We start from the raw sequence: 26,700 nt of genomic DNA on the forward strand, positions 1-26,700 counted from the left end.
AAAAGCTTTAATTTTTTTTTTTTTTTTTGCCTTAGACTTGATGATTACTATTTTGATTCTTGAGATTTTGCTGAGAAGGTTCACACAGGAAAAGGACTCCTAATGCCAGGAAGAGTATTTCTCTCACTTTAGGAATGGTCGTGGAGTGGACGTGGTGGGATAGGCACATCGAGGTCTACATGTCCCTAACTCCCTGGAAAATAATGAGCAAGCCTCACTTACCCAGGTTTGAAAGTCACCCAAGACTGAATCATGATTATTTGCTTACATTAACAGAACATTAAAACCAATTTGAAACAACTTAAGGAAACTCTAGCCATCTTGGCTTAGTGATTCACTTCTCTGGGAAGCGTTTTCACCCCCCACACCCCGTCAAAACAACCAACAGGCTTGCTATCAAGAAAGACTCCTCATCCAGCTAGCACAGCCTACCAAAGAAGCCCTTCTTAGGAAAGCCTAAGTCACAGGCACTTTTTTGAATAATGAGATTCCATTTTCATTTTTCTCTCTCTCTCTCTTTTTTTTTTTCTTTTCTTTTTTTGCCACACTTAAGTCCTGGTGACTTTAAAAGTCCAATCCTTTCACATCCTCCAACTGTCATCAACATTTTTTTCAGACGATGTCAATAAAATTGATTGCTTGCAGTTCTGAATTCTGCTCTGCACATGGAAACAATATCATTTGTTTTAAAGTATTTTCGATGGGGGCGGAAGGAGAAACAGAACGTCAGCAAGCCTATCCACAACACTGGGGTGGGGTGGGGGGTGGGGAACCAACCAGAAGCAAAGAAAATGGTCGGCTGGAAACTCTGACAAAAATTCCCGATATATAAACCCTGCACCTTACTGTTATGCTGACTGATATGTCTTCCTGTCAGATATGAATGATGTTTCTGGAACATTAATACGTTCATTAAATGCTAACTCCCCGTACTTAAAATATTCCATACTTTGGCTCCGAGGCATCTTGACAGCTTTGTTGTAATCATATATGTGAGGCCCCAGACTACACAGTTGTTGAGATGCCTCATACCTACAAGCAATCTGTTGCTTTTACAAGTTTAATCTAGGTATTAAGGGGCTGATCGTGGAACCACGTCGACTTGACATCTTTGACTCAGTTGTATATCACAGAAACCACTATGGGTGGTGACAGACTCCTAGGATGCCTAGCAACCGTACATACCTCTAACTCTGTGATCTGTAATACGACAAAATACGGCTGGGTTCCCCCCCCCCCCCTTCTCCCGAAGCACAAGTGGACGACCAGCAAGGGTCCGACAGTGTTATTCCTAATTACCTTTTTTTTTCACTCTTGATCCTGTGGCTCTCATAATTAGTTACCTGGGGCTGCAATCCAATTTGAAGTGATGACAAGAAAGTGATCCATGAAAAAGTAATAAGTTAAATCCAATTTCAGCCTTCCTCTAATTAAATGCACATGGAACTAATGACTCCAACCCTAGCATTTCAGTGATAATGGTAATTAGCGAGGTGGGAGTCGCTCTCTTTTTCAACACTGGAGGTGTAAACCACAAGGTAAAATGGTGGGAGCGCTCTTAATTACATGTGTCATTTTGTCAGCAATTTACACATTTTTGACCAGTCAAGTATGTTTTTTTCCTCCCTGCTCCTCCCCACCTCCTCGCCCCAACAGTGATTATAACATACTATTTCCATGTTCCAACACATGGAAGCTCCTAAGAGCAAGCACTTCAGGCTGGAGCACAGGAAATAACTTTCCTTTGCTGTTGTTCACTGCTGTGACACATAACTCTTGCCCACGAATGCACACGTGTGTGCGCACATATGTTCGTGCACACACACACACAGCAACAATTAGGATAATTAGGCAGATCTTAGTCTTCCTAATTGAAATTAAGATATTTACAGTAGAAATTGGTTTTTGTTGGTGGGGGTCTTATTTTTGCTTATGATATGAAAAATGTAATAATTTGCTTATTGATGGAAAACAAGGCACTCAGTAGATACTGAGCAAATACACACGGAAGGAGAAGCAATAATTAACTCCTGATAACATACTGGTTGTCTGTGTGCTAACAAGTCACTTGGCTTCTCTGAATGTTCATTTTTCCTTATCCATAGAAGGGTTTCAGGACAGCACTATACCACAGAGTAGCTATGGGACTGATGCTCCACATTAAGCATATAGTAAACATTAGCTATCTTTGCATCTAGTGACAGAGGCATGTGGTGACCAAGACAGGCTTACACTTCAAATATTAGCATCACACTTGCATTTTAATGTTTAGATAAATGTAAGCAAAGTGATCATATAATGAAATATCCAAACTGGGATCCTTTTTTTTTTTTCCCTTTTTTGGACACACCCACGGCATATGCAAATTCCTGGGCCAGGGAATGAATCACCCCAGTCATAGCTGTGACCTACACCACAGTTTGCAGCAACACCAGATCCTAAACCCACTGCACCAGACCAGTGATCAAACCCTCACTACTTCAGTGACCCAAGCCCCTGCAGCTGGATTCTTAACCCACTTCGCCACCACAGGAACTCCAAACCTGGAATATTGTTAAGAGTGAAAAATATTAATAAATACATGCAATCAACAAGCATAGACTGGGGCTGTCCTGGGTAGACTGGGACACAGGGTCGCCTTATAAATAGCTGAGGGTGAAATAGCAAAAATGATGTAACCTATTCTATTACAACAGACATAGGGATTTGGGCGGCAGGGATAAAACATTATTTGGGGGAAAAAAAACCTTTCTACCAGTAAGAGTACTGAACCTGGGGAAATAGATAGACTTCTTGAGCTTCATGAAACTCTTTTAACTGGATGAAAAATTCTGTGTCCATGTGCAATTTTCTAGGAGGGGTTGCTGTTTCTATCATTTTTAATGGTGTGCAGAGCCTAAAAGACTTAATAACCATTTTTAAAGCATCATTTTGATTTTACTGTTTCTTATCAAGACATTTTTTAGGATGGGGGGATTCTCCAAAGTCATGTGATAAAAGCAAAATCTTAAAAGGTACCAAAATTTCAATACTTCCCATCAATTTCATGCCAGGGGTGCCAATTCTAGACAATATTAAGTCCAGACATTAAAAACAAAAACCAAAACCAAAAAACCCAACTCTGCCTCCCTCTCCTGATTTATGCACTTTACTAATTTAGCACATAGGGATATTTTTTAAGGGTCAGTATTTCAAAACCATTCCATTTCACTATCTACAACATAAAACTGTAGTTTCCTTTAAAGGTTTCCTCTTACCAATTTATTCCTCAGTGAATAACGTGGAAATGATATGAGGTACTAAGATTATATGTGGCATTAATGCCAAGCAAAATGCTGCCTAAAGCACGTTTTATATAACTGCAAATAAAAATGCTAAAAAAAAACACCTGCTGAATCTTGTATTTTCACCTCCTCCACTTAAAGCAAGAGTCCTCATTATAATCCTGCGCTTCCAACTGGACTAAAAGGCTGACCTTCTAGTGGGTTTCCTCAACTTTCCTTCCAGAGGGATGGCCCCCTGCGTGAGGAGCTTGCACAGGAGAAAATCTTGTAAGGAAGGGGACAGGCAGGCAAGAAAAGTATCAGATGCCTGGTTTCAAGTTCAAGTTCTTTATAGACAGCCTGAAACGGTGGTCAGCGCTCCACTGTAAGCAACACACAAGGTTTACTTTCTTTCTTAACTTTAATGCTGCCAGAATACACATGTACTTTTACTTTCTTAGGAGAAAATGTGTCATTTGATTTCCTTCCAGTTTATGTCCTCGTGCCAACAACTAAAATGCTTAAAGAACCAAAATGAATTACTACCCAGAAACGGTGGTCAAAGTTCCAAAATTTGATCAATAAAATTGCTCATCTACTCACAAATTAATCTTCAGCCAGTAAAGTTACACATTTTCGAGGTTATGAGCACACCTGCACTGTTAAGCATTTATTTCACTTGTTTAAGCAATCTTCAGAAGTACATAAATATTTATAAAAGCAAGCCTACTATTTTTACTCACATATAATTTTCTTTTTGCAGCAAAACCTGCTTAATTCTTTCACAACTCAAAAGCATCCTGAAGGCAGGGTCTGTATCCTAGACAGCTTTGTATCTCTGGGCATCAGCTTGACGCCTCACAAATCATAGCTGTTCTACAAATGTTCACCGAGTTGCATTTAATTAGATCATTGTGAGGCTGAATTTATGATGGGACCAATTTCCAATTTTCACTTGTATCATTCATAAAAAATTTGCAAAGCAAATTAATAGCCTAAATAAGGAGATATTTAGGTTACTAAGTAGAATATTTTTCAAGAACTTCAGAAGCCATATCTGTATTCATGACTTCATTATAAACTACCATGTCACCCAAGAACGCAGCCAGTTCAGATTTAGCTCAGTATTTGTATCTGCAAAGAGTGTCATTTCTCACTTATTTACTTTGATTTTGCTGAAATTAGTCCCAATGGGTGATGTTTGACTACATTTTGTGATCTCTGTCGAGTAACCACTCAGAGCCTCCTCTAACTTTCCATTTTCTTTTGTTTGTATCATCAGCCTGTGAAAGTGGAGAGCGCTGCCAAACATAAAGCAGGGAAGTGTGAGATATGCTTAAAATATGAGTCACAGTATATTTGGGGATTTGGGTTTCTTTTTTTTTTTTTTTCCCTCAAGCTATCAGCAGATCAAATCCTTCTTCCCTGTCAAGCTTTGCTCTCTGCGGAAGATCTGAAATTTGCTAAAATAGGTCTCTACGTGGAGGTAGGAAGGGTAAGGAGATCAGAGATGAGCACTGGGAAGATTTGCTGTAGGATTTCCCTTTCAGCTCTGAGCCACTCTAGCTGAGATGCTTCAGCAAGGACATGGCTGGGTAAGATACAGTGACATGGGAAGGTTATTACTTTTGAATCGCCAAGTGCCCATGCTTATTTTTTATAACAAGGTAATAAGCCATGTGGCCTAGGTTAGTAATTTCTCCTCTGGTTGTAGAAGGCCAGCCAGCAGAAAAAAAACTTTGTGAATTTGCATGACCCTACCAGGCAGCTGCGGAGACACAGACTATGATGCACTTACACACTTACACACACACACACACACACACACACACACACACACACACACACAGGTCAATCAACTCTTCCCCTGACCCTATCCCCCACAATCAACTCTTAGAGCTGGTCTAAATTCTTTGCTTGTCAAAGCTCCTGCCCCCAAGGGGGCAGGGAAGGATGCAAAACATCTTCTTTAGTAAAACCGGCATCCAAGATGGCCACCTGGTCCAGCACGTTTCATAGAGACTGAAGGGCTCAGCAGCATGCATCAGGCTGGTTTTGTCAGGAAAAGAAAAGCCCTCTCTATCATACCCTTCTGCTGGCTAAAAACCTTATAACGGCCAAGAAGAAAAAAAGCCCTCCTAAGGAAACCCCCTGAAAGTTTACTTCATATATTTAGCCTGACAGGAACTATATACACCTTGGAAAAGAAGTTACCTAAAAATGCCCTGTGTTTTTAAAAAAAGCAAGTAGAAAGGAAACTACGTCTAGTCTAAAAAAATTATAGATGATACTCAATACTGAAGACGAGCAGTTCACTGGACTGTGTATTGTAAACTTTTTAAAATGATCTCTAACCAAAGTACTACTTGAGATAAGATTTTCCTCCCCAATAACAGACTGTTATTTTGCCGATGCATTGGAGGTCTGATAAATTCAAGAGGACTCGTAGTATTTTTAAGGCTGTGAGAGCTCCAAGGGGGAGGCAAGAAGAATGGACAGTCATTTGAATCACTGAGTGACAGGCTGGGCTAGCTCCCTGTATACATTAATAAATTAGAATTTTAATTGTGTCTCTGTCTGCAGGAGATGCCCCAGTACTTTAATATGTACCAACAATTGGCTATGTTCTGGAATCTACAATGTGGCCTCCGCTGCTGACCTCTGCAACACAATTCCCAGTCTGACTACGGAAACTGTTCAGTTTGATCCTTTCAACTTATTTGAATCCTGACAAATAAGCTCACAGCTGAAAGGTCAACACAGTCATATTTCATCCTCCAGAGCTGTTCTTAAGACATCTGCACAACAAAGCACTTCTTATAGCACCTGACATGGGACCTTAGTGGCACTCACTGCACCTCATTAAAAATGTCCCCAGAATTCACACACATTAAAAGCCATGTGGGTTGGTGACGGCTGACCAGTATAACCGCTTTCGGAAGTGCTGATAAACAATGCACATGGTCATTCAACTGTGCCAATCAAGAGCTACTATCATGCTGAAAGTCCCTTAGGCACTGAGAGTTTCCAAGGAGATGGAGAAGAACTAGAACTTGGGGTCCAAGGTCAGTTTCATCTTTGCAGGATAATTTGGGAACTGGGATATTAGTTCCCTCTGATCTCTGAGGAAAGTCAACACAAGCTAGAATCTGGGCTGACCTCGTGATTGAATTAATTGGCACCAAGTTATACCCACCAGTTTCCACTAACAAATGCCTCCCCAAAATGTACAGCATAGGAAATTCACTTTCGCTTCCCATTTTGGGGGATGCCCACTCTTAGCTATGAAAGTAGGTGAGCCTCCAAGTACCTGCAACTGCCCTTTCTGTCCCGGATGTGAGCATGAATACTCTGAGTCAAGTGTCTTTGAAACTTCTATTACAATTTTCTACTCCCAGTCGAAGATTCAAATTAGATTTCTATGACCTCACTCTTTCTACTCAGCTAACCCCTGCCCTCGATGTGCCTGAAATGAGAAGCTGCTCAGTCTTCTCGAGTACCTTTACATAATATCTGCCTGCCAATTTCTATTAATGATTTAGAAATATTCTGCCAATATCCACTGAAGGACAGCGTATGTATCACATCCATGACTAGGGCTATCCAAAGTCCAAAGTACCCTGTACTCTATCTTCCTTAATCCCAATACGTTCTTGAAACTATTGACATGTAGGCTGAACCATTTCCTCTTCTGGGAGACTTTCCTGTACACTGTAGGATGTTAAGCAGCATCACTACCTACCAGATGTCAGGAGCATTCGTTCGACCCCAAGCAGTGACAATGGAAATGTCCCCAGACCCTGCCCATTGTCCTTTGGGAAGTAAAATCACTCCAGCTGAAAACTGCTGCACTAAAGTCAGTTGTGTGTGTGTGTGTGTGTGTGTGTGTGTGTCCCACTTCTACACAGATCATGAGACAATTAGTGACCTATGTGATTATTATAAACTTTCCCTCACTGGTAAGCCACGGTGCCTAATAAGCAACCCACCCCAATAACTCCTCATCCTCCAATAAAAGGGTCTCATTATATTTTTCTTTCTCCCAACCACAACACTTCTGGTTGAACCTCTTCTCTCAAATGTCATACTTTATCATTAAACAAAAAGTGCGGTTTTCACAGAAGATGTGCATGGTTTGGAATTCTCAACATGATCCACTTCTGAGTGGTTTATCGGCCATGGCAAAGTGCATAACATCAACTTTAAAAAAAAGACCTATTACCTGAAGGGCTGGTTGTTTGTCATTCCTCTTGGGAGACTTTAATCCACTAACTTGCTGCTGCTGTTGCTGCTGGAGAAGAAGCTGTCTTGCCACTTGAAGTGCCTGGGAGGAAAAAATGGAAGGCAAATGTTTGCATTACTACACAGGGTTCAGGGCCTCCCTTCACAAAATAAGGATTCCAGGAAGGACACACGAGGGTGGGATCCTGGCTTTCCCACTGCCGGACAAATGAAAGAGCAAAGCAAACTTCCCACCTGTCTAAGCTGGAAAACTTTCCAGAATTTGTTTACATTTTCTGTGATTTGGCCAAATTTCATCCACAGTTCCTCAGGCACAGACACCCATCTGAGCAGATATTTTATGCCTATCATAAATCTGACACAAACTTGGAGTAGGAATGATTGGGACTTGGAGAGAGAGAGGCGAGGAAGGACTTGGGCAAAGTCAGAAACTTGAGAGACAATAAAGGGCTCTTTTCAAAGGTACCTTCATCCACCTCTAATTCCTCTTATGGGAACTGGGGAACTCAAGTTGAAAGTACCACTTTTTCCTCATCTCAGTCCAAATCAAGAGGAAAGCTAAGTGGTAGACCACACTGTGGAGATAGGTCCTTGTGAAGGAAGATCAAAACAAGATGACCTTGATGGGCTTCATCAGAAAAACCCTTAGCCAGTCTGACCTCTAAGTCAACTTAAAGGAGACCCCTATGCACCTGGGAACAACACTGTCGAACACAAATGAGTCTTTCGAGCTTATACTCTGGGATGGTTTTTATTTAAAGGTAGCAGTTGGGGAGGTGATATCAATGGGAGATAAAGCAAAAGGAAAATCGGAGACTCCACCAAAGGGTAGAACACACAACAGACCAAACTTTTTTAAAAGTTCAAATAAAAAAGAAAAGAAAATGTCAACAACAAACCTTCATGAGGTCATTCAATGACAAGGGACTTAATAGGAACAGTGGCTAGCCACCCCTTTCCAAAGAAGACAGGAGGATTAGCAACAGAAAACTCAAGCCTACAGACACTGCACTAGAAAATCACACAAAAAGTTAGGTTATTTGAATCAATTCGGTTGAGGAGCAAGAGTGTACATATGGAAAAGATGTCAGAAGGCTTGCAACATGATGTGCTCGGCATTTGAGACAAAACAAAATCTACTGGGGATCATGTCAATGATCATTTCTACGTGCTAACTCCTATGAGTGCCTGAAAGAAGGCTCACACAGAGGTGGTCAAGGTATCAAAAAGATCTGACATGATCCTCTATAGAAAGTGTGAAAAATGGGCTAATGACGGCAGTGTGTTCCTCCAAGAGGAACAGATGTCATGGACAGAAGAAAAGAGTGCTTACGGTTCTAAGAAAAGTGACAGTGAATGGCAAGATGCTACGGGGGTTCCTGGGCAGTGAACTGAACTCACAGGAACGGAAATCAGACTGGTCAAGGGGATTCATGAAAAGACACCTAAAAAAATTTTTTCTAGGCCACACCCATGGTATGTGGAAGTTCCTAGGCCAGGGATGGAGCCCAAGCCACAGCAGTGACAACGCCAAATCTGTAACTGCTAAGGCCACCAGGGAATTCCTTTTCCTATTTTTCCTAAAAGCATTAACTCAGCAGGAGGAGTACTTCTCACAGGACAATTTCACTAAACCAAGCTCACGACTGTACTGTTGTCACAAAGGCTATTTTTAAGATGCCATGTAAAGTTGGGCGGTGCCTTTGTGTCTAAGAGGGACCAGGGAGTGCAACGACACAGACGCACAGATGAGGAGGTGGGTGACAAAGGGACAATCTGGGGAAAGCCAGAGCCCTCCTGTCCCACCTGCCTATGGCACCCACCCCTCCTGTCCCTTCAGGAACCTGCTGTCTATCGAACTCACCACACCCAGCCCTTCAGATGTAACAGACAGGCTATCTCGTCTGGGAAGGGAGAGACACGTTCGAGAAGGCCTGCCTGGAAGAGCCTCGGGCAGAGAGGCTGTCTGAGACGGCCCTCTGGAAGCCAAGAAGCCAGGGAGAGTCGCCTCAGACTCCAGCCTGCTGTCTCTGGGGAGGAGTCACCATTGCTGGACGCCGGGTTTCCTCGTCTCCTTGGAGACGCTCAGTACAGGCGTAGGTGTAAAAGTGGGCAGAGTGAAGATTTCATTTATATCATCTAAGAAAAAGAGTCCCCTTTGCAAGGTGCCTGCAGGAGCGAAAACCTCTCCTCACACAGTATACGTCCCCGTGGCTATTTCCCATGAAAGTTTTACGGCTTTTTAATGTAGGAGAGGGAATGGTTATATATTTTAAAGGCTACCATCAGGATTCCCAGAGTAATAGACTAATCAGCAAAGAAGGGTCTGGCTGGTGGTCGGCAAGGCAGATGGAAGGTCTGAGATGACAATGAAAAGAGGGCAGAGAAAGACACAGTGAGCAAGAGGAGAAAGGTTAGGTACGTTTACTGCAAAAACAGAGCACGTAAAGAAAATCAGAATAGTGGCAATGCCATAAAGTCACAAGTCTCTGTTAAAATGATTTACCGTGTTTCACCAACAGGGACTCAATTTTTAAAGAACCCAGTATGGGTGAGCTCCTCACTTCAGCAAAAAATATCAAGTGTCTTTTAAAAAAATTGTGTACATACACACACACACACACACACACGCGCGCAACTATGCTTCTATGAGTGTGTTTTCATAAACACACTTCAATGAAAAAAATGGTGGGACTCAAATTCAGGTTTTCAACAAATGTTTACTGAGCTGGCTCTAGACATTTCAAAAGTAGCTACTGAGATCCCTGCAATTATTCTGCTGGATTGAAGGGGGAAAAAAGTCATTTATGTGTATCTCTTTCAGATCCAACATGGGATACATCAAATCATATAAACACAAAACAAATGCCAGCCCTTTCCAAGCATTTCAGACAAAGCTCCACTGAAGAATAGCATCAAAGGGAGTTCTCATCATGGCCCAGCAGAAACAAATCTGTCTACTATCCATGAGGATTCGGATTCGATCCCTGGACTCGCTCAGTGGGTCGGGGATCTGGCGTTCCCGTAAGCTGTGGTTTAGGTCACAAGCAAGGCTTGGATCCCATGTTGCTATGGCTGTGGTGTAGGCTGGCAGCTGTAGCTGCGATTTGACCCCTAGCCTGGGAACTTCCATATGCCATGAGTGCGGCCCTAAAAAGCAAAAAAACAACAAAACAAAACAAAACAAAAAGATAGAAGCCATGGCAGCAAAGGTTTAGGTACTTGTATGAACACTGCAAGGGTAATTTGAATCAAACTATGTACAGAAGAGAGAAGAAATGATGAAGATGTATAAACTGGCTTCTAAATTTCATGCTCAAAATGAATGCAAACAGGTAAAATTACTTCAAATATTTGGGATGGAGAGAGAGAACACTGCTGCAAAGAATTATTCAGCTTGATATGAATTGTTATGAATTATTCCACAATAATTCCCTGGCCTTATCATGAGTATAAGAATAAATTTTGGGCCAAGTACTAATGCTCTCTCACTCCCCCAAAAATCAACCAAAGTCTCTGCCAGAATTTTAAAACCCAATTTTTCAGAATTTAAAGTGCTGTGAAGTTAGTCACTAAAAGGGCATTGCCTTTTCTGATTCCCTTTACATTTTAAATCACTGTAATCTAGACTTTAAATAGTTGCCAAAAAAGAAGAGAAATAAATCTTTAGTATACAAGACTATGTATTTGAACATTATGCTATAAATCTCTGGTAGCTACCATTTAGTCAAAAATGTTTACTGTCACATTCACTGTCAGTCAGTAAAAAAAATTTGGAGAGACTGATGGGATCCCCTTTGGAAACTGCACCGGAGACGAATGTCCTTTTTGTTTCCCATACATGCTTATTTAACAGCCATTTTTAGCCATTACATGCATCAAAATCATGAAAACCAGAGGCATGTCTTTCATCTCATACTCCACTGCCTGAACCCCAGAGACGTGTCCCGATACAGCTAAGGAGTGAGGATGGAGTTTTCTTACTTTTGTAGTAATATCTCAATCATGGTTGAAGAAAGGTCCCTTAAGATATCCTGTTTGAAGATATAAGTAGATCCTTTGGCTATAGAAAAATAAGATATAAGTAGATCCTTCGTGTTTGTGTGTGAGAGACAGACAGAGACAGAGAATATAGATAAATACAATGGAATATTACTCAGCCATAAAAAAAGAATGAAATAATGCCATTTGCAGCAACATGGATGGACTGAGAGATGATCATACTAAGTAAAGTTAGTTAGACAGTGAAAGACAAACATCATATGATATCACTTATATGTGGAATCTAAAAGAAGGATGCAAATGAACTTATCTATAGAACAGAATCAGACTCACAGACTTTGAAAAACTTATGGTTACCAAAGGCAACAGGTGGGGGGGGATAACTGGGGGTTTGGGATTGGGCATACGTACACACTGAGGTGTATGGAATGACTGGCCAATAGGAATTGCACAGAGAACTATATTCTGTGATAATCTATGTGTGAAAAGAATCTGGAAAAGAATGGATGTGTGTATACATATAATTGAATCACTTTATTGTATAGCAGAAATTATTACAACATTGTAAATCAACCATACTGCAATAAAATTTCAAAAATAAAAATTAAAAAAATAAAAGAATTTCTTGTGTAAGAAGCAAGAATCAACCGTGACTCAAGTTCCAGACCAATTGCTAATGTAAATAACTTAAAAGGTCCCATCCAATCTCTGGAGACCTTTTACTCTCGGTGGTGGTTTCCTGGGCTGGGTTGAGTCAACACTTCCTCTAACACAGATGTGACAATTGCCTGGCCTGGGATAACACGGAGCTGTATCTGACTGCTGGCCTGGGTTACAGCAAAGTGCCAGTTTGAAGAGGTCAGTGTGGAGGTGCCGGATAAAAGCAGGCACTTACAGCCCAGTTGCACACAATCCCATTTACTGTCCTTCAACATCTAAAAGACATGGCCCGAGGAGCTGAGAGAGAAGGAGAAGGCATACACTGCCTCTCTGTCCGTGGGGGCTGCCCTCTGAGCCCTGATGTGCCCCCAGGGTGAGGAGTTGCCTTGTGGTCAGCATGCCATAGTTCGCTCTGGGCACCCAGGGAGTCAGGGGGACTGGTGCCAAGTATCTAGTGTGGCCAGTTTTCATGCTGACTGGGGACCTGGGCAGTTCTGACACATCCTCTATTCTCTTGGTTCTAGATGACTTCATGCTCATCAGTGCCTCACATTCCTAGTAAATAAGTGCCATCTGTTATTTACAAATTACATTTTACATAAGCGTGTTTGCAACTTTCGAGCTATTTACGTCTCGAGTTCATAGCAGGTGCTTATATTTGGGGGTTGAGGTATTCCTATGTTTAGCATGTTGATCAAGGTAGCCGATGTTCAAAAACATGTTTACCATATTTTAAGAAACACCAATGAGTTTACAGAAAATAAGGCTGGAGTAAACACGCACACATATATAAAGCAAGCCGGTAAAAGGAGACAAATACAGAGGTTTTTTTGTTTGTTTGTTTTGTTTTTTTACATAACACACTTGGTGATGATGCCTGAGACTGAGACTGATAAATGGAGGTCTTTTAAAAATATGATGCACTGCAATATTGTAGGTCACAGGCCAGCAAAACTTTAGCCCATGGACCAAATTTAGACCATTATATCTGTTCTTGTCCAGTCCCTGAGATAGGAATGGTTTTTTACTCATTTAAACAGTTGGGAGAATAATTTAAAAAAAAAGAAGAAGAATTGGGGGGGACACAAGTGAAAATTACATGGAATGCAAGTTTCAGGGTCCACAAATAAAGTTTTATTACAACACAATCACGTTCACTTGCTTCCACACCACCTAGGGCTGCTTTGCCGCCACTAAGCAGGGTTAAGCACTTGTGACCAAGACTGTAAATCCTAAAATATTCCGCTCTGGGCCTTCACAGGGAAAGTTTGCCAACTTCTCTTAGCCTGCTATCTGCATTCTGAGATTCCCAGAAGATTCCACTGGACACAATTTTATAGAAACAAAGCTTTCAATCAATTGGCCACAATAACCTCAGAACAAAGCTAAGACGCAGGGACATTACCCATTAGCTATTCTTAAGGCTCAAACTTGTTTTTGATTTTCTCAGAGGAACTGGGACATGGAAAGAAAATACATCCATGAGCTCCCCTATCTGAAACCATTTCAAACTACTTGCTAACGTCGAATATGTGTTTCTTCTTCCCACAGGAAATTTATAGCAGTTCCAAGTGAATCTCTTCCATCTAGTATGTGGGGTGGGGGGTCTCAAAAGCCTCAAAATAAAGAGAGCAGGGCCCTACTGGCCAGTTGAGAAGGGCCAGTCCCTTACTGATTGCTCCAAGAAGTTGTCCCACTTCCAGTTTCAAAGGGTGCTCTGAGTCAGCCATCCTTCCTCCAATTTCTTTTCCTAGACTCTCCTACCCCTCAAGATCAAAACTGTTTCTCAGATAAATTCACAGGCTAATCAACAGTTCCTGTGCAGACTCGGGGGCTGGAGAGGAAGAGTCAGCAACAAAAAGCCACCTAGGAAGCTTAGTAGGAAAGAAGTCAAGTTTTCTCCTTTATTTCTTCTCCTTTATACCCACCTCAAGTTCCTTTATTTATTTGTTTGTTTGTTTTTTATGGCTGCACCTGTGGCATATGGAAGTTCCCAGGCTAGGGCAATACCCTATTTCCTACGCCACAGCCACAGCACCACAGCAACGCAGGATCTGAGGCACACCTGCCATCTACACGACAGCTCATGGCATCACCGGGTACTTAACCACTGAGCAGGGCTAGGGATCGAACGGGTATCTTCAAGGATACCAGCTGGGTTGGTAACTTGCTGAGCCACACCTGGAACCCCTCAAGTCCCTTTAAAGAACCCTTTCCCCCCTACACTAATTTGCTATCTCAGATCAACTCCAGCAACTAACAGCATCTTAACAGGAGTGCTCATCATTAAATACAATCTGATAATTTCTCTGTAGCAGGACGCAGAACTGAGTATGCATGCCAACTCCATCACCCCCTTGCTCTGGACACAATAATCATTCTAGTGCAGTATGAAAAGAAGGTTTGTGGGAGGGAGGGAGAAAGGGGGAGAGAGAGAGAAAAAGAGAGTGAGAGAGAGGGAGAAAGAAAGAAAGAAAAAGAGAGAAAGAAGGAAAGAAAGAGATGAAGAAAGGGAAGGAAGGAAAGAAGGAGGGAAAGATAGATAGAAAAAACAAATAAATGGACAGTGGCTGATAGAACTAGAAGCATTTGCACAGACCCAACAACATTCCAAGGCAGTGAGTTCTCCAAAAAGAATGCAAAAAAAAAAAAAAAAAAAAAAAAAGTGAGCTAATCTCTTAGAGGGATTTCAGTGATTACGAATATGAAAATATTAGATGCCCAAGGAAAGATTCCAATTCTCATGATTGTGTAAATATTAGATACACCAAGAAAGACAGCACTATAGCAGACCCTCAAGTCACATTACTGGTAACATACGTAAATAACAAAGATATACTGTTTTCACTAAAACGTTAATACGCAGAGGGCAACAACAAGAAATGAAAAGGCATCAGAGAGTTTTCAATAGTCTCTTTGCACCAGTCACTGCTTAGTCTAACCTGAGATATTGCAAATAAGAGTGTAGACTTAGAGCATTCATTGGTAATTTATTCACTTGACTCCACCCTGTAAAAGCAGGTGGGGTTGACAGCAAAGCCTTAGATCATTCGGGACATCAAATCTGAATCAGTGACCTAGAAGAGGTGGGTTCTCCTTAGCATCATCCATCCTCTACAGACAGCTCTATAAAGGATTCTATGCTTTGAGAGTAATCCATAATGGCAGACATTGAGAGAGGGCGTGGCTTTCTCCAAATATTCCACAGTCTCTGCAAGTGAGTTTATGAGACAACGTCTGGACAGACATGGTGAAAATTTGGAGCAGAGACCATCCCACTCATAGAGTTCTCTAATACTATGTGTTCCGGTTAAAACCAAATAGGACAGGAAATGGAAAAGTCAAAGTTCCCTATCGTCATCACTGCCCTAATTGCAGAAGACAGGGCTATGGGCAGTGTCACCCCCACGTGTGTGTGTGTGGGGGGGGGATGAGGCCACCACACCGCATTCTCTCTACCACCTGGACCACTGCAGTTCCTTTATCAATCCACACCAATTTGAACCTCCCGTCTTCCAGATCTACTCCCAGGGCCTGGTTTCCCAAATCCTTACTGACATGATTTCACTTTCTAGGTTATCACTACTATGACATCTAAGAGTCATATATTCAGGATTTCCCGTCGTAGCTCAGTGGTTAGCGAATCTGACTAGGAACGATGAGGTTGCAGGTTTGATCCCTGGCCTTGCTCAGTGGGTTAAGGGTCAGGCATTGCCGTGAGCTGTGGTGTAGGTTGCAGACGCGGCTCAGATCCAGCATTGCTATGGCTCTGGCGTAGGCCGGCGGCTACAGCTCCAATTCAAACCCTAGCCTGGGAACCTCCATATGCCGCAGGAGCGACCCAAGAAATGACAAAAAATACAAGAAAAAAAAAAAAGACAAAAAAATAGTCACACATTCTTTGCTTTATTTCAAAATCTAACAAATAATGCAAATACATGAGTATAGGTAGGTTAGGGGAGAGAGAGAAAATGTGTGTGTGTTGAATGTAGGAAATCCATTAGAGTGTTATTTTCTTAGAAAAGATGACAAATGCTTTTTCCTTCTTTTTAAAAAAATTCCTTTCTTTTTTTTTTTTTTTTTTTTTTGTCTCTTTGCCTTTTCTAGGGCCGCTCCGCAGCACATGGAGGTTCCCAGGCTAGGGGTCTAATCAGAGCTGTAGCCACCAGCCTAAGCCAGAGCCACAGCAACACAGGACCTGAGCCGCGTCTGCAACCTACACCACAGCTCACGGCAACGCCAGATCCTTAACCCACTGAGCAAGGCCAGGGATCGAACCCACAACCTCATGGTTCCTAGTTAGATTTGTTAACCACTGCGCCACGAAGGGAACTCCAAAAAAATTTAATTCTTAAAAAAAATTTTAGAAGAGGAATTCCTGTTATGGCTCAGCAGTAACGAACCAGACTAGTATCCATGAGGACAGGGTTTGATCTCTGGCCTCGCTCACTGGGTTAAGGATCTGGTATTGCTGTGAGCTGTGGTATAGGGTGGCAGCTATAGCTCTGATTTAACCCCTAGCCTGGGAACTTCCATATGCCGCAAGTGGGGCCCTAAAAGCAAAAACAAACAAACAAAAATTAAAAATTAAAAAAAAAAGAAAAACTTAGAAGAGCTGGGATGAGGCAGAACAGAGTTGTGCAACTGCGTTCTTACACCATGCCATGATTCACCAGCATTAGTGCTGTGGGTTCAAATGCCATATCATGCACCTAAAACAGGAGACACGGGCACAGAAATACCAGAAGGCTATAGACAGGAAGAGGCCCTGTGCTCTAAGTCCCATCCCCAAAGGAAACCTAGGAAGCAGAAAGGGATCCACAAACCCTATGCTCACTTGCAGTTAGGAATAACCTTTCTTACTGTAAGGCGCACAGAAGATGCTGCCCGCCAAGAAAGGTAAAAGGTAGCAATTTTCATGAGACAAAAAGAAAAAGGGTATCTATGATCCTCTTTTAAAATTGGCTGAAAAGAATGTAACGGCTACAAAGAGTCAGAAGTCTGTTTGAAGTCTCTTATAAGGGTCGGGCGTGGAGGGGACCTCACGATCATAGTCTTACTCCATACGTCTATTAACACAGAGCCCCATAACCACCTTCTGGAGGCTCTGGTTGGCGGTCCTGGCTGGAACTGGTGCCAGACGCTGAATCACCACCACCGAGTCTCCTGACCTGAGTTGTGTTTGGAGCAATTCCATTCAAGCACTGCCTGAGCCTGTCGAGCTCATGAGAGTTGACAAGACCAGAGCCTGGGGTGCTATGACTGGAGGCAACATTAGCATTGCAGTGAAGTAAAACAGAAGTCAAATTTAGTAGAAAACGTCTAAAATGTTGAGCTGGATGCTGCATGAAGTCCGTATTCCTTTGAGAAAGAAGGACCAGAGTGTATGCAAAAATGAAGACAGAAATGGCCCAGTCCTTCTCCAAGCTCCCAAAGTAGAAAAGATGGGGGTCAAATGCAAGAATAAATGAATCCAAGGATCTATTAACTCACTGTATTAACCCGCTGTTTCCTACAATTGTCTTTTATGAGGGTGCAGCCTGGTAACTCTCATTATGAATAATTCAGATTCTTATCTTTTCATACCTTGGAGTGAGGCTCGCTAATTCTGAAGCCTGCAGAAGAATCTGGCTGGGATCCTGCTCAAAATAATGGAGAGTTTTCTATGATTTTTCCAGTAACACTAAAGATAGGTTCTACTCAAGCAAATGATACTGCTATCCCTTTTCTTCTCGTAATGTAAGCCATACCTACTCGAGAGACGCCCTCAGAGGAAATTAAACTCTTTAGCACTTTGTTTCCCAAATTACCTTCCTTCCCTTACCTGAAGGTGGGCAAAGAAGCAAGGGTGAGCACCAATTCCAACTGGGATGAAAGACAAAAGGAAGAAAGAGAAATGGGAAGAGGGGAAAGACCCAAATATGGGTAGTAATCCAAAGTTTGGAACTGGTGACTCTTGGCCAAAGTGAGCCAAGATAAAAAGATTAAAAAAAAAAAAAAAAATCCAAACATTCTCCAATAATTTACACTTCTCAAAGCAGTTATTGCAAAGAGCAAATATTATACCTGTATAAGAAATTAAGAAATTAGGAACATCTAAAAACACAGGGCCAAGGGTAGGGAAGTAAAGTGCCAGCACTTAGAATGCTAAAATAAAAATAATGCCTTGAACTGTTTAATATGTGCCAGGCACTATGCCAGTTGGTTGCTTTATACTTATTATTTGATTTGATTTTTTTGTTGTTGTTGTTCCCAAATATGCCTAAGGGAAGCAGGGGAAAGGTTTGTGATTATCAATGTAAAGTGGAAAAACTAAGATTGTGAGGTTTGGTGACTTGCCCAAGGTCACAAGACTAGTGAGTGGTTAGGAAAGAAATACAAAAACAAACAAACATTGTCTCCTGAGAACTTGACACTAACATTCTACCAAGGTCAATGATTAGACCAAATATGGCAGAGGGTAATTCTGGCAAATGGACCTGCAGCCCTTCAGAGCCAAAAATGCATTGGGTGAATGTGTTCCTTTGCCTTCAGAAAGAAGGGAAAGGCCTTTTTGCGATATGCTGTCTCTTAGCTTATTTGCCTCTTTTCCCCAGAGCAAAGACTCTTTCCCCCCCGCCCCCACCTGATCCTGCTATTCCCTCTTGGAGCTGTGGCCACACCCGGAATTCTCTTCTTCATGTTCTCTGCCCACATTTACAGGCCAACCAGGTGTCTCCTCGATTTAAATTCTACGCTTCCCTGACAAATACTGTGTGATCTCACTTGTATAAATGGAATCTAAAAAAGGTGAACTCAGAGAAGCAGAGAGTAGAACAGTGATTGCCAGGGGCTGCGGTGGGGGGCGGGGGGCAGGAGGGGAGACCTGGGGAGATGTTGGTCAAAGCTTCACAGGAGTTCAGCTGTGTGAGATGAAAAGTTCTGGGGATCTAATGTACAGCATGGTGACTAAACAATACTGTACTGTGTGCTTGAAATTTTCTAAGAGGATACATCTTAAATCTTCTCACTATACATGCAAAAGGTAACTTGGTAAAGGTGATGGTTAAGTTATTTAGTTTGACTTCAGCGATCTTTTCACAACGCATATGCATACATGAAAACACCAAGTTGTACACTTTAATATACATACACCATTTCTTGATGCCAGAGATATCTCAAAAAAACTTGTGGAAAGACAAAAACTAGATGAATTCTTTAAAAGTGAATACATTCTACCTTTTCCTAAAAACTCAATCTGATTAATTTCTTGAAGCAGCAGAGTCCTTCCCTGATTTGCCCAGATCCAAGGGCTCAGTCCCGCTTGTGAATCCCTGTCACGCCCTGAGTTTCTCTTGCTAGCAATTCCCAAGCAGGCAGATGGGAAAAAATGAAGAAGCCCAGCTCTGCTCTCCCTCACAATGAACTACCCCAGTTCATCCAGCGCCTCTGGGGATACTGATGCTGTCACCAGGCATGGCTTTTAGATCCAACAGATTTCTGGCCCATTTTTTTCAATTCACTTTTTTCCTTTCTTTTTTGGTTTTTTTAGGGCCGCACTTGTGGCATATGGAGGTTCCCAGGCTAGGGTTCCAATTGGAGCTACAGCTGCCGGCTTATGCCACAGCAATGCCAGATCCGATCTGCATCTGTGACCTACACCACAGCTCACGGCAATGCCGGATCCTTAACCCACTAAGAGAGGCCAGGGATCGAACCTGCAACCTCATGGTTCCTAGTCGGATTCATTTCTGCTGTGCCACAACAGGAACTCTACAACTCATTTTTTTCAATTCACATTCTCCTAAAGCTGCTTGCTTCTTGTTAAGTGGTGGTGGTGGTGGTAGTGGTGGTGTATTAAATAACTGTATTTAAATTTTTTACACATGGCCAACAAGCACATCAAAAAATGCTCAACATCACTGATTATTAGAGAAATGCAAATCAAAACTACCACGAGATACCAGCTCACATCCGTCAGAATGGCCGTCATTAATAAGTCCACAAGTAACAATGCTGGAAAGGGTGTGGAGAAAAGGGAACTCTCCTGAACTGTTGGTGGGAATATAAGCTGGTACAACTACTATGGAGAACAGTATGGAGGTACCTTAGAAAACTATACATACAACTACCGTATGACCCAGCAATCCCACTCTTGGGCATATATTTGGACAAAACTTTCCTTAAAAAGACATATGCACCTGCATGTTCACGGCAGCACTATTCACAATGCCAAGACATGGAAACAACCCAAATGTCCATCAACAGATGATTGGATTAGGAAGATGTGGTATCCATACACAATGGAATACTACTCAGCCATAAAAAAGAACAAAATAATGCCATCTGTAGCAACATGGATGGAACTAGAGACTCTTGTCCTGAGTGAAATAAGTCAGAAAGAGAAAGATGAATACCATATGATATCACATATCTGGAATCTAATATATGGCACAAATCAACCTTTCCACAGAAAAGAAATCATACACTTGGAGAATAGACTTGTGGTTGCCAAGGGGGTGGGGGAGTGGGATGGATCGGGAGCTTGGGGTTAACAGATGCAGACTACTGCCTTTGGAATGGATTAGCAGAGAGATAGATCCTACTGTGTAGCACAGGGAACTATGTCTAGTCACTTATGATGGAGCATGATAATATGAGAAAAAAAGAATGTATACATGTATGTGTAACTGGGTCACCATGCTGTACAATAGAAAACTGACAGATCCAGCTATAATGGAAAAAAATAAAAATAATTTTATATACATATATATACACACAAATAATAACTAAAAAAAATAAAAATAATTATATATATATATATACACACAAATAATAACTAAAAAATTTTTTTTCTCTGCTTTCCCCCCTTTTATTGAGATATAATTAACATATAACATTGTAATAGTTCTAGGTATACCTGATTATATATGTATGTGTATATATATGTGTGTGTGTATATACAGATACATATATATTATAATTAGCACAGTAAACTTTTTGCTAATATCCATCACCTCCCATAGTTTCCATTTTTTTCATTGTGATAAGAACTATTTGTTTTCATTTTTTCAGGTTTTATGGAAGTATAGTTGATTTACAAAGTTGAGATAATTTCTGCTGTATAACAGAGTGAATCAGTTATACCTATAGGTACCACATATGTATTCTTTTCCAGACCCTTTTCTCATACAGATGATCACAAAATAATGGGTAGAGTTCTCTGTGCTACACCACAGGTTCCTGGGGGCCAGTCATTCCACATACCACAGTGTACATATGACGAGTACGTATAGGGTCTACTCTCTTGGCAACTTTTACGTACACGACACAGCACTGTTAACCTCAGCCACTGTACTGTACATGACACCTCCCAAATTCACTTATCTTTAGAGCTTTTGACAACCTTCACCCAACTTCCCGATCTCCCACCTCTGGCAACCACAAACCTGTTCTTTGTTTTTATGAATCTGATTACGTAAGATTCCACTTATGTAAGATTAAGTGAGATCATATGGCATCTGTCTTTCTCTGACTTATTTTATTTAGCATAATATTTTTAAGGTCCACCCATGTTGCTACTAATGGCAGGATTTTATTCTTTTTATGGATGAATAATATTCCTCTGTGCCTGCATGTGTGTGTATGTATATATATCACATTTTCTTTATTCACTCATTCATCCATCATTGGACACTTAGGTTCTTTTCCTACATTGGCTACAGTACACAATGCTGCAATGAACCCGAGGGAGTGCAGCTATCTTTTCGAGATAGTGATTTCATTTCCTTTGTTCAGTTTTTAGGCTTTTTGTGGTTTTTTTGACCATACCCACTGCATGTGGAAATTGCTGGACCAGGAATCGAATCCGTGCCGTAGCAGTGACAATGCTAGATCCTTAAAAGACTGAGCTACCGGCAAACTTCTCATTTCCTTTAGATATATACACAGATGTGGCATTGCTAGATCATTTGACAATTCTGAGGAACTTCCATACTGTTTTCCACAGTGGCTGTGCCAAATGACATTCCCCTCAGCAGTGCACAAGGGTTCATTTTTCTCTACATCCTCACTGACACTTGTTATTTCTTGTCTTTTTGACAATAGCCTCTCTAATCAGTGTGGGGTGACATCCTCACTGTGGTTTTGACCTGCATTTCCAATTAACTACATTCTTAAAACTCTTCTGGTCCCTGGTCATTAGGGATGAAGAAGCTAGTAATAAAAGTTGCAGTTCTGTGAGTGTTTATTGCTCAGTAAGTGCTAAAAAGTATTAGACATACCATTTCATCAAATTTTCACAATCCTTTGAGATATTATTACACCCAATTAACATATATGAACACACAGGAGAGGTTGAATTATAAAGTTTAGGTGAGATATGCTTAGAAAGTCCTTAGCATGGTCTCTGCACATGGGAATTACTCATTAAATGGAAACCAGGATTACAGTGCACCCCTCCCCCAACTGAAGAAAATATATTTTGCGGGAAGCAAACATTCCTGTTCCCCAGTGATCTCAAAGCACTGGCTATCTTCTCTAGCAAGAAGGTGAGAAAACCACAGCATCCTCTACTGAGCCTAATGGTCACAGAGATGACCGGCAACTGAGCGGCCTATGTCTTCTGGCTGGTAAGGGCACTTGAGCAAGCATGGCTCCTTCTGACCTGCATCAGACCCTAATCCATGCTCTGCCTGGACTCTTCGAATAAGGCAGTGGGAGTGGCTGGCAAGAGTAAGCAAGGGGGAGGCGACAGTACTGATGACACTGCTGTCCGGTCATGAAGAAGTAATGATGGCCAGCACTTCCCAAATGCCAACTGTGGCTCTGGCTTGGTTCTGCACTGAGTTACGCAAACAGAGAGTTTACAGAATAAGCCAAAGGTCATGCAGTCTGGCTTAGAATCCCTTTCCTTGTCCTTCAAGAATGATGCAACCAAACATGGCCACTAACCCACAAATCCATGCATGTGGAGTGCCTGCATACACATGGAACTCGAACTACTTGCTTAGCCTGACGAATCTTCCAAGAAAAGTTTTGAAATGTTATGAAGAATATACTCAGTGAATCCAGGCCACACTCAAAAGGTACTTTGTAGTGAATTTTTTGAAGAGTTGATCACTCTGGTCAAGGAGTTAGATTTTCTTAAAAGGGGAGTTAAAAATTGTTCATGAGATAGACACCCATGTTCATCAAGCTGTGCTCATCGAGTAACAACGATCTTTGGAACTTCCGGCCACCACAGTTTAGCATAACGTGGAACTTGAGTCTCTAGGCATGAAGAAATAAGGATTCTCTGGGAATTTGGGGGAATTACTGACCTTGGGAGAACCATAGCATTTACAAAGGAATACCAGTTAGCTTTATAAAACATTAATGTATTTCCACAGAAGCGGCATACGTGGTGGTGACGTTCCCACCTGTCATCCTGCCTGGATTGTGAACCCCAGTTCCACGGCTGGTGTGCTGTATAACCTTAGACAAGTTACCTAACCTCTCTGTGCCTCAGTTTCTTCATCTGTAAGAATTGGAGGAACCGTTTCTATATCATAATTAATACATGTAATGTGTATAGCTTAGGGCCTGACATCGATTAAGGGCTTTTAAAGTCAGTCAGGCAGAGAAAGATAAATATCATATGGTATCACTTATATGTGGACTCTAAAAAATAATATCTATTAACTTATTTACAAAACAGAAATAGACTCACAGACATAGAAAGCAAACTTCCAGGGGGAGGGGGGATGACAGTGGGGAGGATAAATTAGCAGTCTGGGATTCAGAAATACATACTACTATATATAAAACAGATAAACAACAAAGACCTACTGTATAACACAGGGAACCACATTTAGTATCCTATAATAGAAAAGAATCCAAAAAAGAAAAAATATGTATAAATGAATCACTTTGCAGTATACCTTAAATGAACACAACATTGTAAGTCATTACACTTTAAGTAATTAATTTATTTTTTGTGTGTGTGTGTGTGCTTTTTAGGGCTGCATCCTCGGCCTATGGAGGTTCCCAGGCTAGGGGTCGAATTGGAGCTACAGCTGCTGGCCTATGCCACAGCCACAGCAGTGCCAGATCCGAGCCGTGTCTGCAACCTACACCACAGCTCATGGCGATGCCAGATCCTTAACCCACTGAGCAAGGCCAGGGATCAAACCAGCAACCTCATGGTTTCTACTTGAATTTGTTTCCGCTGAGCCATGATGGGAATTCCTACACTTTAATTTTTAAAAAATGATCATTCATTTTAGGAGATATGAAAAATGTGCAAATCAGTGAGGAACATATAAATTCAAGGGTAATATCAGTATCTACACATGACACACTATCACATTTGGGGGCATGATTAAGTAAATTACTTTTCTGAAGTAAAACGAATTATATTATTTACACACTTCTGAAAATTACTTTTTCAAATTAAAAACACACTGTGGATGGCAATTTTTCAAATCTCATTTCTGTGTTCAGGTTCCAACAAACAAACAGTTCTGGGTACCAAATAACCTAAGTTCTACTCCCACCCTACTCTAAGAGACTTCTGCAAAAGCCTTCAATGTTAAGACCTAAAACTCCAAATGGCACGTGACCAATTTTTACTCTGTGCAGTTGTAACCATGGGAAGGAGCCCAAGACACACCAGAATGAAAGACTTACACAGTAACACTGAGGGTTAACAGAACGTTTCAATTCTTTTGCCCCAAAGCACACAACCACAGAGTAACTTCTCACTTTGTACAGCCAATGAGCAGGGTCTGTTTCTTTGCAAAGAACAAACTAACTTGATTTTTGTGGAAGTTAAATTGCCAACATCATATTGAGTTAAAGTGAAACAAAACAAAAATCAAATATTTAGCCCATGCTGTATCTTAAAAAAAAAAAAAAAAGCCATCTCCTAATTCTAATGCTAAAGAGATTAAAATTAAGCATGATTACTCTTCACTGGCTCCTCCCTTCCACCTCTATCATTGACACCACGCACTTAATATATTTTCCAGTCTAGTTTCTTCATGGTAAAACGCTTTCTCATGAGACTGCCTGTGGTCAGGGCTGAGTATGTCATAGGCAAAATGTTTCTCAGACTGAGATCGTAGCCCCCTTTCAGGTGTTGCCTGACCATGAAGTACAGACACCCCGGAAATTATAAACTATTTTAATAGCAGGACATTTTTTCCACCTCAAAAGTGGGATCACCTCCACAGCCTACTTACGCCCCCAGGGGTGCCAACTATGCACGCATTAGCATTAGCCAGGCCCTTTGATTTGCACAGACAAAGGGCTCTGTATACACACAAAGTGTGACCATACAATCCAGGCTAGGGGTCGAATCGGAGCTGCAGCTGCCAGCCACAGCCACACCAGATCTGAGCTGTGGCTGCGACCTACACCACAGCTCACAGCAATGCCAGATCCTTAACCCGCGAATTGAGGCCAGGGATCAAACCTTCGTCCTCATGGATGCTAGTCAGGTTCATTAACCCCTGAGCCACAAAAGGAACTCTCTAGTGCCTTTTGGAGTGTCATGCAAGATGACAAAGAGTGGTGGTGGAACGGCTACTGTGTCTATGGCTGGCCTCTCCAGCATGAAGCCACCTCTCAGGGACACACATGCAGGGCGATACTGTGTTGGAGAGTCAGCTGCATTGCTCCCTTATATAGTCAATAGAGAGGGAATCCCGCTGTGTGCATAGTTCTAATTCACATTCCAAAGCAATATAGGCAACGAAACAGATTTTCAGCTGTGATTTATAGGGCTTGATAGAAGCGGGCCAGGCACTGTGCTAGGATCATGCCCGAACTCTGTTCAGGGTGTGTATACATGAGGCACCCCCTGCATGCTCTACTTATTAAAGAACCAGGACCGGGTGTGCGTGTACACATAGGTCAGCGCCTGCTTATGTATAAAGAATGTCTACATGCAGTTATGCAAAGCCTGCCAGAGATTTCAAACAAAAAAATTAAATTTTTGTTTGCTTATGTTTAAAAAAATTTACATGGAATGTAGCTGTGGGCTTTTCCCTAAATCTCTGGTGGACTTGGTCTAAGATAACCAACAACCCTGCAGATCACTGAATACGTGACACAGTAAAGATGGGAAGATGTTTTTGAGAGTGTTTTAGAGAACTACAAGTCTACTCTTTGCTGTATACACCACCTGCATGACATGTTTTAAGAGAGGACCAAAAGTTGGCCTCTAATAAATTATGCTGCACACTGGTCACAGGAACTTTGGTATATTCTTTAACTGAACTGTTTTTATTTAGATGTAAAGTCAGAATATAGCCTTTAACAAATCTGTAAAGGCTACTGATTTATCAGCATCACTGTTTAAAACACAGCCGTACACACACACACACACACACACACACACACACACTCTCACACACATCATAAAAGTAGAGCTACTGAGGCAGGCATAACTAAGGAAAGCATCTAAAAAAGCCAAACGACTGACCAACTAATCCTGGCAAATCCTGCGCCATAAAACCATCTACCGCAATAGATTAATTCTCAGTAAAATCCTGGCGAATTCTCAGAAGGC

General features: G+C 41.6%; 1 protein-coding gene across 14 annotated transcripts in view; it reads right to left on the minus strand.

Moving 5' to 3' along the window:
• Positions 1 to 26,700, minus strand: part of FOXP1 (forkhead box P1) — a 627,515-nt gene that overhangs the window by 149,020 nt on the left and 451,795 nt on the right. For all 14 annotated transcript variants that reach the window (XM_021070851.1, XM_021070838.1, XM_021070841.1 and 11 more), the window contains one exon: positions 7,486 to 7,587. In XM_021070851.1, the coding sequence (XP_020926510.1) occupies positions 7,486 to 7,587 (102 nt within the window). The remainder of the gene's footprint in view (positions 1 to 7,485; positions 7,588 to 26,700) is intronic.

This window comes from Sus scrofa, chromosome 13 (assembly GCF_000003025.6).
Source record: "Sus scrofa isolate TJ Tabasco breed Duroc chromosome 13, Sscrofa11.1, whole genome shotgun sequence".
NCBI classification, from domain to species: Eukaryota; Metazoa; Chordata; class Mammalia; order Artiodactyla; family Suidae; genus Sus; species Sus scrofa.